Genomic DNA, 19,381 nt, shown 5'->3' with positions numbered 1-19,381 from the left:
ATGACTCCCAGTCCTATGCTTTGACCACTAGTCCATCCTTCCTCCCAAAAATATCTGTTTGCTCTTCCTCCTTTTCCTTATTTAAATAGTCATTCCCGGGCACTCTGTAGTCTAAGGCTGTGTCTGTGCTACAGCCTAAGGGTGGGATTGCCCTGCTCATGTACACTGGCTTTCCTTGAGCTAACACAAGCATAGATAGCAGCGTAGTCATGGTACCACAGATAGCAGCAGCAGAGGCACAGCTAAGCCATACCAAGTAGAAACCCACTTGAAAACCAGTGGTTATGTACTCGGCATAGCTTAGCCATGCCTCCAGTGCTCCTACCTATGCTGCTATCTATGCTCATTCTAGCTCAACAAAAGCCAGCGCAAGTATGTGTATATGAGATGGGGGCTCACACCCTTAGCTCACAGTATAGACATAGCCTATGATGACACATTTTGAGATAATCAGTTTCTTGTGTTTGCCTTAAGTTTCTACACACCTGAATATGTCACCGAGGGTTGTTCTGTTCCAGAGACATCTATATAATGAGCTCTGTGATACATGGTCTTCTTTTTAGTTGTTACTGTAGTAAGACAAGTCCTAGATAAATCTGTGCCCTCATGCATTGTATCTACAGCAACTGACTCTTCTCAACCTTTTAAAGTGAATTCAGTGCTAATTGATGGTGCTGGATTGACAGTCTTGGAGACTGAATACTTCTGCTTCTCCACAAAACAGATACATCAAGGACAGCAAACTGAGGAAGCTTCCCCTGTGCTGTCCTTTATGTACCTCAATCCTGACTTGGAGGGAACCAGCTCTAGGGCCAGGTTGAACTACATACTTTTGCTGGCATAACTATGTCAGTCAGGGTGCGATGAGCTGTGATCCCTGACCAACATAGCAGTGTTGGTAGAAGGCCCTAATATAAACAACGAGGAGTCCTTGTGGCACCTTAGAGGCTAACAAATTTATTTGGGCATAAGCTTTCATGGGCTAGATATAGTGGTGAAACTGCACACTTGCCACTATAGTTCACTTCACTTCTGGGGAACTAGACTAAGCTATGCTGGCAAAAGTGAAACTTTGCCCATATAAGCTCTGTTCACACTTTGCATGCTTTGCCAATATAGTATACTGTATTCCTACACTGGCAAAGTGATCCTACTGTATATCTAGCCTAGGAGTAACATGGGAGACCATGGAGAATTCCACCCTCTTTACTGCTAGCAAGTGTGCCAGTCAAATCAATGGCGTCATAAGTTTTATGCAATGTATAACTGGAATCTGAACTAGGAGCACCAACATAGCTCTTATAGGCTACCAAACAGCTTTTAAACGGTTAACTTTTAACGTGACCACTAGAGATTTTACCATGTGAGGTGCAACTTGTTAGTGAGTCTCCCAGCCTGGATAGGGAGACTCGCACTAGTTCAGCTCAAACTAGGGCCCTAAAAATAGCAGCGTATAGATGTTCTAGATCCAGAGGAGACCTGGACTAGCTACCCCAGCTCGGACGCAGGGGTCAGGTGGGCGTGAGAGCCTGAGCTGCCATCCAAACTGCAACATCCACACAATTTTTAGCATGCTGGCTTGAGTCTGTCTACCTAGGGTAGGAGGCTCACTTCCAGCTGCAGTGTTCACATGCCCACTGGTTCACAGCAAACAGGTTTTCATGCTAACATTGTTTGTAGCATCTCTGAAGCAGATTTGAACTGGCAACCTAGATAAAGCTGTTTTTCACATTACCAATCTCCTGAGCCATCCAGTCCCTTCTCTGAAACACTGCATTAAAATTAAAATGTACTTAAAAATTTCTCTTACAGATCTCAAAAAATCCCCCTTTTGTCTAAAACCTTCAAGCATAGCTTTAAAAAAAGTAATGGGATTTTTATTGTATTTTAATATTTAATTAAAAACGATAAATGGTGACAATTAGAATTCTTTTTACCACTGACTATATTTCATTTCATTTCTAGCAGGAAGTTACATTACTTACTCAGTCCAATAAAGGGATCATCTATATATGTATTATATGTCTTGTATCTGCTGTGCATAAATTCCTGTCGGTACTGTTAGGAGCATTGTAGTGTGGGAAGTAGAGCTGTACCAGATGTTGTTACGATCCAAGAACCATCCTTCTGGAATAGGACAGACCTATGGGAGCATGCTTATTGTTTCTCTGACAAGGAGGATGCACCTCTGACTAGTGCCTCTGGCCAGCTACAGCACGCACACACTAGCTGGCGGGGGTTAGTTGTGCTCCTAGATCCCACATGGTGGGTCAGCCGGCCAAGCAGCCAATGCCCCTCTCCTAGTGACATGAAATTCATACACCATATATGGCTCATTTCACCCACCATTGAAATGTCAACATCTATAGTCAATGGAGTTATGCAGGCAGAGAACTTGGCCCACTATGTCCAGCTGAAAATACCATGAGAGTAAAGCATGAGCAGAATATAATTAACTACCTTAGAATTTAGCCAAGATGTCTGAGGGAATAATAGACAATTTTGAGGTAGGCCACAACATAATACAGGTATTCTCCTCTGAAAGACAGCATCCTCAGTAAAACTGTGACCCTTCATTCTAGGGTGTGAGAAGAGTGCCACCTCTAGAGTCACTTCCTTCAGTACCTAGGTTTCCAATGGTGTGAGAGGCTGCCTGACCTTCTGAAAAACCTAGTGGTTAGTGCACCTGACTTCCAGCTCTTTGCCTTCTCTAAAAGAACACTAGACGTGCCTGTCCCTGACCCTAAGCTGGGAATCTTTGGCTTTTCACCTGCAGCTGGGCCTTGGCCCCCAAAAGGGATGTGGTAAGGGGAATGTGGCCTTCTATCTCCACCAGGTCCCAGTCCAGGACGAGGTGGGAACCAGCACTGGAAGGGTCCTCCATACAGTGAGTCTGATTGCTGCTCTGGGCTACTTCCTACTTATATGACCCTTTAGTTTGGGGCATGGCCCCTGAAGTCCAGTCAGTCACTTAAAGAGTCAAAAGGAGCAAGAATTTGCTGGTTCTCAAGCCTGTGGACCTTACCCACTCTCTGATCCCCTCTCAAACTCAGCCTGCTGTCTGGCTTCCTGAAGAAGGATTTCTCTCTCCTGCAACCTGTCCACCTCTGTGCCTGGGCTTCTCAGTTCCTTTTAACCCACTTCTCCATCTAGAGCATGTTCAGGAGGGTACCTGAGCCCACTATTGCCTTTTAGCCCCTTCAGGCCCAGTGTAGGGTTTGTATACCCCATCACAATTGAGTTCTCTAATCTAAGTACTGACCAATCCCACCCCTGCTTAGCTCATGAGTACTAGCCCATTGAGTTCTATTATTCAATTCTCTGCAGTTGCAGAGCTGCCCTGCCCATATGGGACATTGCCTATGGTTGGCATAAGGTTCTTTTGCAGAACAAAAAACAATCAATCATTTTACACCTCAATTACATCAGTTTATCAGACCAACACACAATGTACCAAATCTTTTTCAACATTAAGGTTGTCATTTAGTCCTGACAACTTAAACACTTTCATCAATGTTTTCAAGCATGGAAAAAAATGAATCACTGTTGTAGGTTGTTGGGTTTTTTGTTTTATGTTTTATGTTTTCCCCAAGCATTGCTGCCACATACGCAAAAGAACTGTCAGAAAGGGTCAAGCCAAATTATTAACTGATGGTTTCTCTCTCTATGAAGTTCAAGGTCTTGTGTTTTTCTACTGTTTCTTTTGGTTTTGAAGATATTTATTTTACCTTTTCTTGTTTTTTCTTTTGTGTTTTGTTCTGTTCTTTTCCTGTCTCAAAATGATTCCTAAAGCCTGCTGTCTATTAACACCTCTTTACTTATTAATGGCCAATGAAAATGTCATGATGGTTCTGCCGCATACAGCCAATTAATCTTTGTAGAATAAGTAGAATCAGGGACCCCTGGAGAAAAGAAATGTTGCTGTTTGATTTTTAATCAAACAGTCTCGCAGGGAAAAGAGACCCCCTTCAAAGAAGCATAAATGGAATCAGATGCCAAATCATGGTGGTTTGGGGTCATATGTACAGATGTAACAGACTGGCAACAGTGTGCTTGTAAAGGAATTTCCCCTACTGAATATGGGCAGAAAATTTGGTTTCTCACCCAGTTATCCTGTGATCATGTTAGGATTACTTGAGCTAGGGGGGTTCTACAAGACCAACTTCCTGTGATTGCAGGGGAAACTGGATGTATCTAATCAAGGTGGTTTAAGTCTTTTGTTCTCTCTATTTTGATTGTACAGGGTGGAGGGGGGAGGTATTTGAAGCTTTGCATTTGTGGCCGTCACAAGGGATCATGGTGGGGGTGAAAAAAGTAGAACAACAAATTAAGATTTCAGGGAGTGGATCATCCTATGTCTTCACTGGCAAATTCATACACAAGGATTGGAAATTGCTGTGAAGACAGCCCCTGCTCGCCTGATGTAATACAGCCATATAGGTAATGTGGCTGCTATGATGCAAGACCGAGATGAAAGGCCAAATTCTCTTCTGGCATAAAAATTGGCACAGTTTTGTTTTACAAAAGCAAAGACTTTATCTCCAGTAGTTTAGATCTGTACTTTTCTGGTGCAGGAGGTGTTGGGGTTTTGGTTTAAAAGCATCCCTCATATCAGAGTGCTGTATATGAGTGGTGCCACAGGTGAGGGAATAGCAAATCAAAGGCTGAAGATGCTCTGATGCCAGATGAGCAAACCCTATTATGATGTTATGCACTGTGATGTATGGACTGCAGTTACACACCTGAAAACCCTTGCATGGGGGGAACAATTCCCAAGGGTTACATCACCTGTGACTGATTGAAATTCTCCCCCATTCACAGCATAGCCCTTATACCTGAAGAGGGAGTCACTCTGAAGTTTGAAAAGCAGCTGCTCTAGGAGCAGCAGGAGAGGAGTTAGAGAGAAGGGAAAGACATTGTTTTAAATTCACATTCCTATGTTACCAAATAAAATAATATAGGGCTCAAGTTTCATTTCAGGCTCTGGTGACTCAAACTCCATTCTGTGTGTGGGTGGAGGAATGTGCATTTATGTCTGTGGGGTGATGAGTATTCCTAGCGTCTAGACTAGAAATGTGTATTTCAAGTTTCAGTCAGAGTGAGCAAATGACTGCAAAGCATAGGAAATTCTACTGGGCCCCATATACTATCCAGCTGAAAGTCTGTGAGGAAAATCAGCTGATTCATCTGTGCATTGGTGATAGATACGACTCAACAAAAGCTACCCAGAGAAGAAATGGTGTGGTGGCATGTCACTATGCAATGCTCTCTGTAAAAGTGCCCTACCTTCTCCTGTCTTGCATAAACTTTTGCTAAGTTACAAACCTTTCTTCCCGTCTTAACATCAAAAGGGTTACATCTGACAGAATTCCGATCTCATAGAATCATAGATTTTAAGATCAGAAGGGACCATTGTAATCATCTAGCCTGACCTCCTGCACAATGCAGACCACAGAATCTCAGCCACTCACTCCTGTATCAAACCTGTGTCTGAGCCACTGAAGTCCTCAAATCATGGTTTAAAGACTTCAAAGTGCAGAGAATCTTCTAGCAAGTGAGCCGTGCCCCATGGTACAGAGGAAGGTGAAAAACCCCAAGGGCTTCTGCCAATCTGCCCTGGAGGAAAATTCCTTCCCCGACCCCAAATATGGCAATCAGGTAAACCCTGAGCATGTGGGCAAGACTCACCAGCCAGACATCCAGGAAAGGATTATCTGTAGTAACTCAGATCCCACCCCATCTAACATCCCATCACAAGCCATTGGGCATATTTACCGCTAGTAGTGAAAGACAAATTAATTGCCAAAATTAGGCTATCCCATTATACCATCCCCTCCATAAACTTATCAAGCTTAGTCTTGAAGCCAGATATGTCTTTTCCCCCACTACTCCCCTTGGAAGGCTGTTCTATAACTTCACTCCTCTGATGGTTAGAGACCTTCATCTAATTTCAAGTGTAAACTTCCTAATAGCCAGTTTATATCCATTTGTTCTTGTGTCCACATTGGTACTGAGCTCAAATAATTCCTCTCCCTCCCTGGTATTTAAACCTCTGATATATTTATAGAGAACAATCATATCTCCCCTCAGCCTTCTTTTGGTTAGGCTGAACAAGCCAAGCTCTTTGAGTCTACTTTCATATGACAAGTTTTCCTTTCCTTGGATTGTCCTAGTAGCCCTTCTCTGTACCTGTTCCAGTTTGAATTCATCCTTCTTAAACACAGTATTCCAGATGAGATCTCACCAGTGCCTTGTATAACGGTACTAACACCTCCTTATCTCTACTAGAAATACCTCGCCTGATGCATTCCAAGACCGCATTAGCTTTTTTCACAGCCATATCACACTGGTGGCTCATAGTCACTCTGTGATCAACCAATACTCCGAGGTCCTTCTCCTCCTCTGTTACTTCCAACTGACATGTCCCCAATTTATAACTAAAATTCTTGTTATTAATCCCTAAGTGCATGAACTTGCACTTTTCACTATTAAATTTCATCCTGTTACTATTACTCCAGTTTACAAGGTCATCCAGATCTCCCTGTATGATATCCCGGTCCTTCTCTGTGTTAGCAATACCTCCCAGCTTTGTGTCATCCGCAAACTTTATTAGCACTTTCCCACTTTTTGTGCCAAGGTCAGTAATAAAAAGATTAAATAAGATTGGTCCCCAAACCGATCCCTGAGGAACTCCACTAGTAACCTCCCTCCAGCCTGACAGTTCATCTTTCAAGATGACTCATTGTAGTCTCCCCTTTAACCAGTTCCTTTTCCACCTTTCAATTTTCATATTGATCTCCATCCTTTCCAATTTAACTAATAATTCCCCATGTGGAACTGTATCGAATGCCTTGAAATTGAGGTAAATTAGATCCACTGCGTTTCCTTTGTCTAAAAATCTGTTACTTTCTCAAAGAAGGAGATCAGGTTGGTTTGGCATGATCTACCTTTTGTAAAACCATGTTGTATTTTGTCCCAACTACCATTGACCTCAATGTCCTTGACTACTTTTTCCTTCAAATTTTTTTCCAAGACCTTGCATACTACAGATGTCAAACTGACAGGCCTGTAGTTGCCCGGATCACTTTTTTCCCCCTTCTAAAACGTAGGAACCGTGTTAGCAATTTTTCAGTCATATGGTACAACCCCTGAGTTTACTGATTCATTAAAAATTCTTGCTAATGGGCTTGAATTGCATGTGCCAGTTCCTTTAATATTCTTGGATGAAGATTATCTGGGCGCCCTGATTTAGTCCCATTAAGCTGTTTGAGTTTGGCTTCTACATCAGATGTGGTAATATCTATCTCCATATCCTCATTCCCATTTGTCATCCTACCTCATTAAAGACTGAGGCAAAGTGTTTCTTTAGATATTGGACCATGCCTAGATTATCCTTAACCTCCACTCCATCCTCAGTGTTTAGCGGTCCCACTTCTTTCTTTGTTTTCTTCTTATTTATATGGCTATAAAACCTTTTCCTATTGGTTTTAATTCCCTTTGCAAGGTCCAACTCTACATGGCGTTTGGCCTTTCTAACTTTATCCCTACATGTTCTGACCTCAATAAGGTAGCTTTCCTTGCTGATCTCTCCCATCTTCCATTCCTGGTAGGCTTTCTGCTTGTTTTTAATCACCTCTCTGAGGTGCTTGCTTATCGAGCTTGGTCTACAACTCCTGCCTATGATTTTTTTTCCCTTTCTTGGGATGCAGGCTTCTGATAGTTTCTGCAACTTTGACTTGAAGTAGTTCCAGGCTTCCTCCAACTTTAGGTCCCCAAGCTCTTCTGTCCAATCCACTTCCACTTTCAGTCCAATCCACTTCAGTCCAATCACAATCACAATCCTAATTTCCTTAATTCTTTAAAGTTAGCCCTTTTAAAAAAAAAACTCTAGTTCTAGATCTATTTTTGTTTATCGTTCCATTTAGTTTAAACTGAATTAGCTCATGATCACTCAAACCAAGCTTGTCCCCTACAACGATTTCTTCTATAAGGTCCTCAATACTCACCAAAACCAAATCTAAAATGGCATCCGCTCTTGTTGGTTCAGCAACTACTTGGTGAAGGAATCCATCAGCTATCACATCTAGGAAAATCTGAGCCCTATGATTATTGCTAGCACTTGTCCTCCAGTCTATATGTGAGAAGTTAACGTCTCCCATGATCACACAATTCCCATTAGTATTTACTTCATTAAAAAGGTCTCTCTCCATATCCAGATCAGATCCCGGTGGTCTATAGCACACCCCAAACACTATCTCAGGAGAGGCTCTAGTAGCTTTCTTCCCCAATGTGATTTTTGCCCAGACAGACTCTGTCTTATGCATTCCATCCCTTCTTATTTCTTTACAGTCTACCCCATCGCTGATTTATAATACTGCTACTCCACCTTTGCCTTTATTTCTGTCTTTCCTAAACAGCACATACCTTCAATACCTGTACTCCAGGCATGATTACTATTCCACCATGTTTCTGTTATCTCTATAATATCCGCTTTCACTTCCTGCACCAGTAACTCTAGTTCCTCCATTTTGTTACCTAGGCTCCTCGCATTGGTGTACAAACATCTTAATTCTTGCTGTTTGGCTTCACTCGCATTCTTTACCCGATTAGGCCCAGACATTCTACCACAAGTATCACCTATTAGAATTGTATCTACAGTACTCTTCCTTCATATGTCCATTCTCCTAACCACAACAGTATCCTTTCTTGCTTCGTTTTCCTCCCTCTCAATGTTAAAATCCGGCATGGAGATTATCTCCACCAGTTATGATCTCAAAAAAGCCATTTGGCATTACAAGAAAAAAAATTATTTACTGTGTGAAATGGATAGTTACTTTTTGCACTTCATTTCTGATGGCACTTGGCAGACCAAGTAGTAATGAAAAACCTATATGTAGACAGCTACAGTGTTAAAGATCTATCAGATGCTTTAAGTGTTATCACATTTAGATGCTCCTTTGACCCAGGATCTGAAACTTCCTTCCATATCCAATAAAGATTCATAGATTTTATTTAGGGCCAGAAGGGACAATAATGATCATCTAGTCTATCCTTGTGCATAGCATGTGACATAAGATTTTACTCATAATTCCTGCATCAAGGCCTTTGAGTCAGAGCATATCTTTTCTAAAGACATCTGATCTTGATTCACAGATTTCAAGTGATGGAGAATCCGCCACATCTTTCCATAAGTTGTTCCAAAGGTTAATTATTGTTGCTGTTAAAGGATGGGATATGTGGGTTGAAATCAGAAACCCCTGAACTTTTACCTACTTCTCAAACCAAACCTGAAACATTCTGAAAGTATGAAAATACGTAGAGAAGGACCAAGCTGTCATCACTCACTACATCGTCCTCCTTAGATGGAGAGGTCCCAACATGGCCTCTGCTCCCTCTCAGAATCCCTGGAACCTGCCACTCTCCTCTTTTTCACAGTAGGCAGCATACGCTGGTCCCACTCTGTATGTCTATTCTGCAATGTAAGCCCGGAGGTAGTGTAACTCAAGTCAGCTGACTCATGTCATCTACACTGTTTCTTAATCCTATGTTAAGACTTTTTCTCAAACCTGGGGCTCTGACGTCCACACTGCACTGACCCAAGTCAGACCAACTATATCCGAGAGCCCCTGGAACCCTCCTGAAATGTGGCAGCTCTAGCCATATGATTGATGTACTGTGAAAAAATGTAATTCCCCATCCTGTATGTTTGAATGACCTGCCGACACAGCCTGCTAAGCAGTCATTTTGCTCTGTATGCTCCCACCTACCGGAGCCAGCATCATGGAGAACTTCTGAAGAATTTCTCTTGCCTGTGCTTTTGCTCTTGTGTCAGGAAACTGGCAGAGCATCCGTGGGAGCTGATGGACAATTTGATGGTGGCTTCTGTCCCACCAAAGGTATCCAATGGATGTTGTGATGGAGGAGAAGTAGCATGGCAGACTCACACTGGCAGATGCTGCTCAGTACAATTGTCATAGCTGCTCTGTAGACCAGTGCATCTGGTGCAGGACCACAAGCACAGACTGTTGTGATCACATGGCCGTGCAGATCTGGGATGACCAGCAGTGAGTCCAGAACTTTTGCATGAAGAAAGCTACATTTCTGGAGCTTTGTGAGCAGCTTGCCCCGACCCTTCAGCATAAAGAGACACACCTGAGGGCACCTTGCCAGTCCAGAAGCAGGTTGCTATAAATGTCTGGAAGCTGGCTACCCCAGATTGCTACAGGTCCATTGTCAACCAGTTTGGGTTAGAAATTGTAGAGAACTTCATGGCAGAGGTATCTGAGGCAGTCAGATGTGTGGTTTATCCCAAGGTGTTGGGCATTAAAGATATTCCACAGGTAACTGCTGACTTTGAGAGAATGGAGTTTAACTGTGCTGGGGTCATTGATGGAACTAATACCCATAGTTAGCTCTCCTCAAGGAGCACATGAGTAGATAAACCACAAAGGGTGGTACTCCGTTGTTACGGTGGACCACAGAGTCAGATTTATGAACATCAGAATAGGCTTGAAAGTTCACAATGCCAGAGTTTTTCGTCGCTCAGGATTCTACATTCCTGGACAGGCTGTGACATTATTCCCACCAGATGATTTGACATAAACAGAGTTACAGTCTCCACCATTATTCTTGGGGAACTCATGTGCCCCTTTTGCCTTGCCTTATGAAATCATATCCTGATTTCAGAGGCCCTGGGAAAAGGTTTAACTACATTCTCAGCAGATGTAGAAGGGTGATTGAATGTGATTTTGGCAGATTAAAATACATGTTGGAGATGTATACAGACCCATTTGGATGTCGTCAATGCTATCCATATTACTGTGGTTTGCTATGCTTTTCACAAACTTTGTGAAGCCACCAGTGAGCCATTTCCCTCTGAATGGACCATGGCAGCGATAGGACAATGAATTGGTACACTCGGCCAGCACTTTCAACTACCACTGTGGGAACTGTTTGCAACAGGGCAACAGAAGTCAGGGATGCTTTGTGTTCTCACATTATGGACTTGCATGGCCCAGTGGAAGCGGGGGAATAGTACCAGCATGAAAATGCTTGTTGGAAGAATCGGGCTAATTAAGTTTGGGGTAGGTGGAGAATTTAGTGCTTGAGAGGTGTGTGAACTTGATTTTCATGCAATGTAATTATGAATGACATGAGAATAATGAGCTGGGGAGCAGCATGGGATTACGTATAGAATTTATTGAAATGTGAATTGCTGTACCTGGGTAAGTAGAGAAATAGTGTTTGCTTGCTACTGCAGAATTGCTCCTGCTCATGTTTTTAGCTTTATTATCTCAACTCATGATTGTATCAAGTGATGAGTGATAGCAATAACATTTCTTGATGGCCTAAAAGGTTTATTTGTAAACAGATATTAAAACAGTACAACAGTCACCGGGTGCTGGATAGGCCAGATGCCTTTACAACACCCAAAATCAAGTACCAGAAGAACATTTAAAAAAAATTGCTGGGAGCAATGCAAATTCGGCCCAACCCCCCTATCACTACATGTGCCCTGGTCCCCTGTTCTCTTTCCCTTCTTTCCTCATTTTCCTGTACTTGGTGCCGGGAAAGGGGTGTGGAGGTATCCACAGGAAAAAGATTCAAGAAGGAAGACTGCATGGGGTTTAGTTGCCCTGTCCAGCCACTTATGGGGCCAGAAACCATGGACCCCCTGGACATAGAGTTGTTCAAGCTACTGCATGCCTGAGGGTATGCTACAGGGGGATCAGGCCATCCTCTTGGGAGGCAGCAGAAACTGGTGCTCTTGCAGCCGTGATGGAGATGAGTTGCTGAAATAGGTCTCTCTTAAGTTCTGTCCTCCTACCTTAGCCACAGTTCCTGTTCCAGAAACTGGTTTACAAGGACCTGCTCCCTCTCTGAACCCCTGTCATCCACCTAGGCGGCTAGCCTCAGCCTGCCCTCCTGCCTCTGAGCTTGGCCTCATTCCAGTTGTGTATCCCTCTGCTTCTGGTACAGGACCACTGGTGAGACCCCTCATGGACACCAACCATAACTTCATCACAGAAACGCTTCCTTTTGGAATGATCTGGGAAGATATGTTGGGCCAGGGACTGAGTTCTTGATGAACAGCAGGCAGTAGAAATTGAGGGGCCTGAAATAGGACAAAAAACAAAAGGTTATTGTCTAAAGTAGCAATATGGAAGAGCACAGAAATTTCTTGTGGAATCTCAAGGACATAAAATGTTACATTTCAAAACTGAATCGCAATATATTGTGATGAGGATGCTTCAGTCCACATATTCTCTCTGGACGCATCTGGTTAAATGCAATTACAAAAGTGCAGAGACAATGTGCTATGTTTAAAATTACAACCTCTTTTCGGTTTATTAAAATTGCATAACTACTTGGCATACTAAGGGCAGAATAGTGTCCTTGCTGCAGAAGGCTTTTTCCATCATTTCTGACCTTTCACATTTTGGTGCCTGTGGGTGGAGTAGGCTAGTCAGCTGTACAGGAGGGCCTGGAAAAACGCCCTTCCCTACAGTGTGACTGACTATCTGGAGTTCCGGCTTCAGGAAAAGTTTGCAGCTATCAGCAACCACGTTTGCGTCAGATTCCACGAGGGAATTAACAGGATGCTTTGTTAGCTTCCACGTGGCTTAGCCTGTTATTGCTGCGTGCAAACACTCAGAACTCTAGCATTCCTCTTCACACCTGGCACAGTTCTGGACAAAAACAGACACCCACTCACACTTGGGAGAAGTGATTTTGTGACCCACAGGCTGCATGGACTACCTCTAACTGAAATGGACTAGATTTAGAAATAGAAAACTGTTTCCCAAAAGCACACACTGAGTTCACTGTTTCCAGGCTGCTCCACAGACTGTGGAGTGATTACAAAGCTGCCAATTTCAAGCTCTTACTACAGCAAGGAAACATGAATGACCCTGGAAAACATGAATAACCCTCGCAAACATCTGTGACTCTGCAGTGAAAATACTCTTTAAAGCTGTTTTTAATGTTCAGATTCCCAGGTTCCGTTTTGAACTCTATGTGGTGGAGAGGAGGTGAGGGAAGTGGGTGCCAAGGTGACATGATATATTCTTCCTTTGGTGGATACATGCTGGTAGCTGGGGCTTCTCCTAACTTTGCAGTGCTTCTTAGAGCAGGAACCTCTCCCATTACTGTAATAATAAACTATATTGGAGTCAGAAAGTTACCGGGCACTGGAGCAGCTTCTATCTCGACTGGGTTTGCTGCAGGCTCACCAGCAGTGTTCTTCAGGATGGAATGGGGTCACACAGCTCTTCCAAGTAGGGACCTAGAATTTTCTTTTGATTCTTATCCACAACCTCCTCTGGGATGGCTTCATGAACAGAGTCACTCATATTCCTCACTGGAGCCTGCTGCTGGCTCCCATCAGTCACCCAGCTGGATTCAGGGGCTAGCCAAGCACCATCTCGACTGAGCAGGTCATCAGGAACCATGGGTGGACACAGTGCCTAGCACCTGGTCAAACTCCTCATCATATGAGCATGATGTTGGCGAGTTGCCGAGATGCGGTTCTTGTGCCTGGTTGTCTGGTACTCGCTTTTAAGCTTCTTAATATGCTCCCTGCACTGGTCACCAGTCTGGAAAAACCGCAAAGCTGCCAGCTTTTTAGCTAGCTGCTGGTACGCATGATCATTCCTGGTGCTTTTGCTGAAGGCCAGTTTTATTGGCCTTGCACCAGAGATTCACCAAAATATGTGTGCCAAGACCATGAAGCAGCATGCTTTGCAAAAGGCTTGTTATGTCTGGTCTCCATTGCAAACCCAGGAGGTTCTCCAGTTGTGAGCTGCAGCTGTATGCCAAGGGACATGGTGTGGTGCATGAATCCCCCACGCAGGGAGGCTAGCCCTGGCCCTGCCCTCCTTCTCTGCTTCGCAGCCAGAGGAGCCCCACCCAACTGTCCTGAGTCCCAGGCCATCCTGGCCAGGCTGTCCAGCCAGAGCACTGGGCAGCCCAGCCCGGGCCAGCTGGGTGGCCTACCCTAGCCTCAACCCCCACCCACTTCAGGGGAGAATCTGAGCAAAGATTGGGAAGAGGAGCAGTCTGGGCTGGGGTCATGGGGGAAGATAGGCTTTGGCCTCGGGATGGCGCACGAGTGGGGTCAAGCCTAGCTGTTTGGGAAGACTTGGCATCCTCTGGCCTACGATACCTCGCGCCCATGCCAAAGGAGGTGGCTTCTGTTTTCAGTTGTCAATTGGAGATTGTTGGGGTAGAGAGTGTGACGTTGCAGTCTAGCATATTTTCATAAAATCATATAATGAGTATGAATATAATGCAACTGAATATGCTTCATGCAAAAGGTCTCATGTAAAGTATCATTACAAAGCTTATAATCTACTGAGTGTGGTCATTCTATTTGTATAGATGTATCACTCTTGTATCTGAAACTAGAAATATAAAATATAACTCTGAGGCCTATTGTAATTATGCAAAGTGTGGGCCATTAATGGTGGTTTTGGAATCTTGATGGCTCCCATTAACCAGGACAATTGTCTGTAGATGTGTCTGTTTTACTTGTAAGTCTTTCTGTATATATGTGTGCTGGCAAGGGGGTAATGAAGTCTTACAGTGACATGTGATCATGTCACCTGAACTGGAATCCATCTTTAACCTGGTGCTTTTTCATTGAGAAGAAGGGGGTGGGAACCCAGAGAGACAAAGGATTCCTGCCTTATGCAAAAGATATATAAGGGGGTGGAACAGAACAAAGGGGAGCCATCATGAGAAATCTCTAGCTACCACCTGAGCTGGAACAAGGGCTGTACCCGAGGAAAGGATTGTGCCCAGACTAGGAAGGCATCCAGTCTGTGAAAGAAAACTTATTGAAACATCTCTGAGGGTGAGATTTTATCTGTATTCATTTATTACTGTATTAGGCTCAGATTGGCATCTGGCTCAGCAAGACAGGGTGCTGGAGTCTCGAGCTAGCAGAGAAAGCAGAGGCAGAAGTAGTCTTGGCATCAGTTGGCAGTTCCCAAGGGGGTTTCTGTGATCCGACCCATCACAGAGAGAACTAAGGAAGTCAGTCCATGAAATTGTGGGATACTTCTGGTGGACTCCCAGGACATGAGTCAACAGATACTGCAAAGCAATAGGGCTGGAACTCTGGGTCCTAGCTCGACTCATGCTTGAACCCTGCAGGTCCTGAGACACTGGGACAAAGCCCTGAGTTAGCACAATTTCAGTGTAGAAACAAGGGAGGTTAGGTTTGCGCCTGAATTTAAGCTCACGCTTACATTGCAGTGTAGACATACCCACTGAGGTTTAAACCTTTTGAGGTTTGCCTGTCTCTAATACTATCAAACACAATAGGTTTCACCAACCCTCATAAAACTCCTACTCTCCTTAATCAGGCCGAACTCTCGCTGAAGTTAATGTGAATTTTGCCAAGCTAAGAAGTTCAGAAACGTGCACGGAGTATGTGGATATTGCCTTTTCAATCCAGAAAGTTGGTGTTTTTCCCCCTCTGTGCAGTGCACAGAGCCCTCACTAATCTGGATAATGCTCATGAGAGCCTGCTGTGTGGTAATGTGTTTAGAAAGGCTCTATCCTGAAAGCTTTCCTTGGAATGGCAATAAATGGGTTCCATTGCTTTTCTACATATACGAAGCATTAAACAATAGTAGTTGAGAATGCAGCACATCTAGAGTGCAGGACATTCAGCAATTCATAATGACATATTGAGGAGGAGGAAAGAGATGCACTGTGGTAGTAATAGTTTTTTCTTATACATCTCTATTTCTATTATACATCACAATGAGCTGAACTACAGCTTTTTCTAGCCTGCAGGCAGTTTGTTGCTTAGATGTCTTCCCCACTGCTTGGGCTTGTTTGAATGCATTTTCCTGTCTGGGATGCTGTAAACACACACCACACTGAGCTGCTACAATAGGAATTCAGGGCACACCTGGTTCTGTCATTTTATTCAGATCCCAGCCTGAGGCTGAGATGATGAAATAATCAAGTTCTATAGATGGGTAAAACACAGTGAAGCATCTGTCTTCTTAGCCTAGAGAGTGCAGGGAAGGCTGCACAAATTTGGAGACTTTAAAAGGCAAAAACTTAAATGTGCCTCTAAAGGTTTGATTTATGGTAGATAGGATGGCTATGGGATAAGGAGGTTTTTCACTTCCACCGTAGTTCAAGAGGGACTGCTAGGGCTAGCTTTGAACCTGTGAGAGCCATGGACATATGATGACTGTTGGTGGCCTATGTGGAATGAGTTGGTAATTCTCAGTCCACTTCCTACCTAAAAACTCAGATGTTCACATCACAGACACAGTCATCACAGCAGTGACTAACTGGCCTCCTGCAGTGAGAACAGGAACTGAATAGGCCATGGACTCTGAATTACCCTTTTAATCTATCTATGGCAGCAGTGAGGCACTTTGGGAGAGCAGAGAAGTTTAGGGCCTAATCCTGTGAGGAGCTGAGTGTTCGTGATCCTTATGGAGTGAATGGGCATTGACAGTGCTCAGCATCTTGAATGATAGGCCTCTTGTACAGTTTTTTGGACAGTGATACACTTGAATAACAGAAAAACTTGGGAGGGGGAGGAAATGATCTTTAAACTACTCCTGCAATGAAGGTGGGGAGGGAGGCATTTATTAAATTTATGGAGGGCTCATCGGAGATACTGCGTGATGAGGGCCTGTCGGATTAAGAATACACATGAGAAGATAGGTAGTTTCGGTTCATGGCTGTCAGTCAACACTGCCTTCATTTTTGTTTTTTAATTGCCCTTCACAGCTCCCCAGTCACTAGCAGGATTGTGTGAGCTACATTGAAATCACATTTTCAAACAACATAATGGAGAATCCATCCTTCCTTCACTTTCTTGCCAAGATATGTGTCAGGATCCTGTGTTTCTCTTGCAACAGTTAATGACGCTGCCAGTGACCTTTACCAAATCACTTGCCTGTGATCCTTGCGCCGCATTCAGTGTCTGTGGGTGTGTCTTCCCAGCACAATTAGCTGGAGTTGTAACTTGAGTATTACCTCTAAGTCTCCACACACAAAAATCTCAACTTGTTGTTTCAGACCTAATGGTCCCAGTGGGAATGGTAAAGGAACAACCAAGACAGAGGTCCCAGATCTCAAAGCTTTGCAATGATAATGGATGATAAAATAAACTAATTGGCTACACAAAGTGGTGCTTTCAGATTGAGCTAGCTGGCTTATCCGGGGCCTGGGCTGAAGTAAGGTAGTGGAGATACAACAGCTTGAGTTATAAAACTTGTCTGTCAGGAGCTAATATACTCACTCAACTAATTCTAGTCATTCTGTGCTGCTAATAAAAACCACCCGTGTAACCCCAGTTTGTTTTGAAGTATAGTTGCTATTCACTCTCACTCTGCTTAAAAGGGGTTATTACTCTGATTACGGTGTGTGTGTGTGTGTGTGTGTGTGTGGTTTAACATTTTGAATACTTGCAATTAGACACCCATGGCTGGCCAGTGCCAACTGACTCGGACTCACAAGGCATGCGCTAAGGGACTGTCTGCCCTCAGCAGGGGTGCTTGTACAATTGTATTATCAATGTGGGGCATGTGGACAGCTCCTGAAAGCCAATAACAGTTGACTTAAGCAAGGCAATGTCTATACTGACACTGCATTGACCTAACTATATTGACCTTGATTCTACACCGCTCATGGAGGTGGAATTATTAGGTCGGCGTACTGGGGCAGATACAGCGGTGGGAATGAAATTTAAGTGTAGACACTACCATAGTTCAACTTGAGCTACCTTGCATCGCTCTAACTCTGTAGTGTAGACCAGACCACAGAGACAGGAAGCCAGTGACTAATAAAACATTAGGACTTACAATGCAGAACCCCATTAAAAAACCCAAGCCAGTAACAAAATGAAAGAGTGAGCTTCAAAACTGCAAATAAGGTTTCAGACAAAATGTTCATATTCTATCCTCAAGTGCGTTCCCAAGGCAGGGAGGTATTACTATTCTCCTTTCACAGATGTGAGCACTGAGGCACAGAGAAATGCAATGACTTGCCTGAGGTCAGAGCAGAATAAGGGGCTAAGCTGATACTAGAACCGGGGTTTTCAGACTCTCAAGGCTGTGTCTGAGCCACTGGACTGCACTGACCTCTGTAAAAGGGGTGGAGATGGTAAGAGTGCTTTACTGATGAGGATTTTCCCTGTCCAGGTGGAGTTTGGGGGGCCAGAAACTAGGAAAATCATCTCTTGATTTGTAACCTTGAGTAAATTAGATCCTAGAAGCCGCAGAGACCAAATAAATAGGAAACCCCCCCAATGTCACACGTGCAGGAATTTGCCCTTCTCTTTCAGCCAACAGTCACACCTTGAAGTATTGTTTCCTTTCCCCCCCTCACCTTGTCATCCATGGCATGATGGGCAATAGCAAATGGCCACATGGAGATAGGAAGAGTCAGTTTGCTCCAAAATAACCCTGGGAGAACATTCATTGCTTTCCTTCTGCCTGTGCCCAGGAATCTACTCATCTGCTCTTCTGTGTTTTTTGGACTTTCCTCTTGCAGAAAAGCTCCCCCCTGGCTTTTACTGTTCGTTTGAAGAAGGGGACTGCGGCTGGACCCAGAGCTCTCCCACCTCTCTCACTTTTCCATGGCAGATCGGAAACCTGGAGTACAGCCACTTCCCTTCACTAGAAGGTATGAGGGAATACCAGTAGATACAGAGAATGAATGGCAGGTAACAAAATGGGTGGGCGTGGAGGGGAGGTATGCTAAAGGCAGGGGTGAGGTTTTTTCAGTGCAGAACACAGGATTTGCACTTACCTTGTTTTCATAGTCCTTTATATTCAGCTTTCAGTGAAACAAAACCTATCTTTCCACTTTAAACACTCTGAGCATAAGACCGTTGGTGCTGTCATTGTCCTGTCTGTCTTGTCACAGATTGGAGAGGCTTCTGTGCTTTACTTCAGATAAGTCCTCATTACTTTTTATCCTCTCACGTCTTCCTGCCTCCACCCTGCCAAGCCAGCCAGATCCTTCACCCTTCCACAATTCCTTATTTACTTTCTCTTAATCCTGTCTCTGCTCCTGCACTCCCCCACAATTTCAACTTTGCTCTCATAAACCCACAGTATTCAGTGGTTATATCCTGGGCATTGAACTATCACCAGGCTGAAATGTGGCATACAAACTACCTGCCTCCATGAACATTTTCCCTCATACAATAGTATAAATCAGAGGAGACATTTATTGTTTATATGCAGAGCTACTAAAGGAAAACAGTAATTATACAGAGTAGTATCTGCCACACACACTATCCCAAAACACTGTTCGAGTTAAATAATACCAGTAATGGATTTACAATGGCACCATTGGCATCATGGTGCCGGGCCAGGCTCCAAAGGGGCCCCGGCCT

At 43.9% G+C, this 19,381-nt stretch overlaps 1 protein-coding gene across 1 annotated transcript in view; it reads left to right on the top strand.

The window, feature by feature from the left end:
- Positions 1-19,381, top strand: part of ALK (ALK receptor tyrosine kinase) — a 638,118-nt gene that overhangs the window by 470,215 nt on the left and 148,522 nt on the right. Inside the window, exon 7 of the mRNA XM_030557349.1 lies at positions 18,532-18,663. Coding sequence (XP_030413209.1) covers positions 18,532-18,663 — 132 coding nt within the window. The remainder of the gene's footprint in view (positions 1-18,531; positions 18,664-19,381) is intronic.

The sequence above is a fragment of the Gopherus evgoodei genome, chromosome 3, assembly GCF_007399415.2.
Source record: "Gopherus evgoodei ecotype Sinaloan lineage chromosome 3, rGopEvg1_v1.p, whole genome shotgun sequence".
NCBI lineage: Eukaryota > Metazoa > Chordata > Testudines > Testudinidae > Gopherus > Gopherus evgoodei.
The sequence above is the reverse complement of the archived record's forward strand: the minus strand, read 5'-3'. Positions and strand labels throughout refer to the sequence as shown.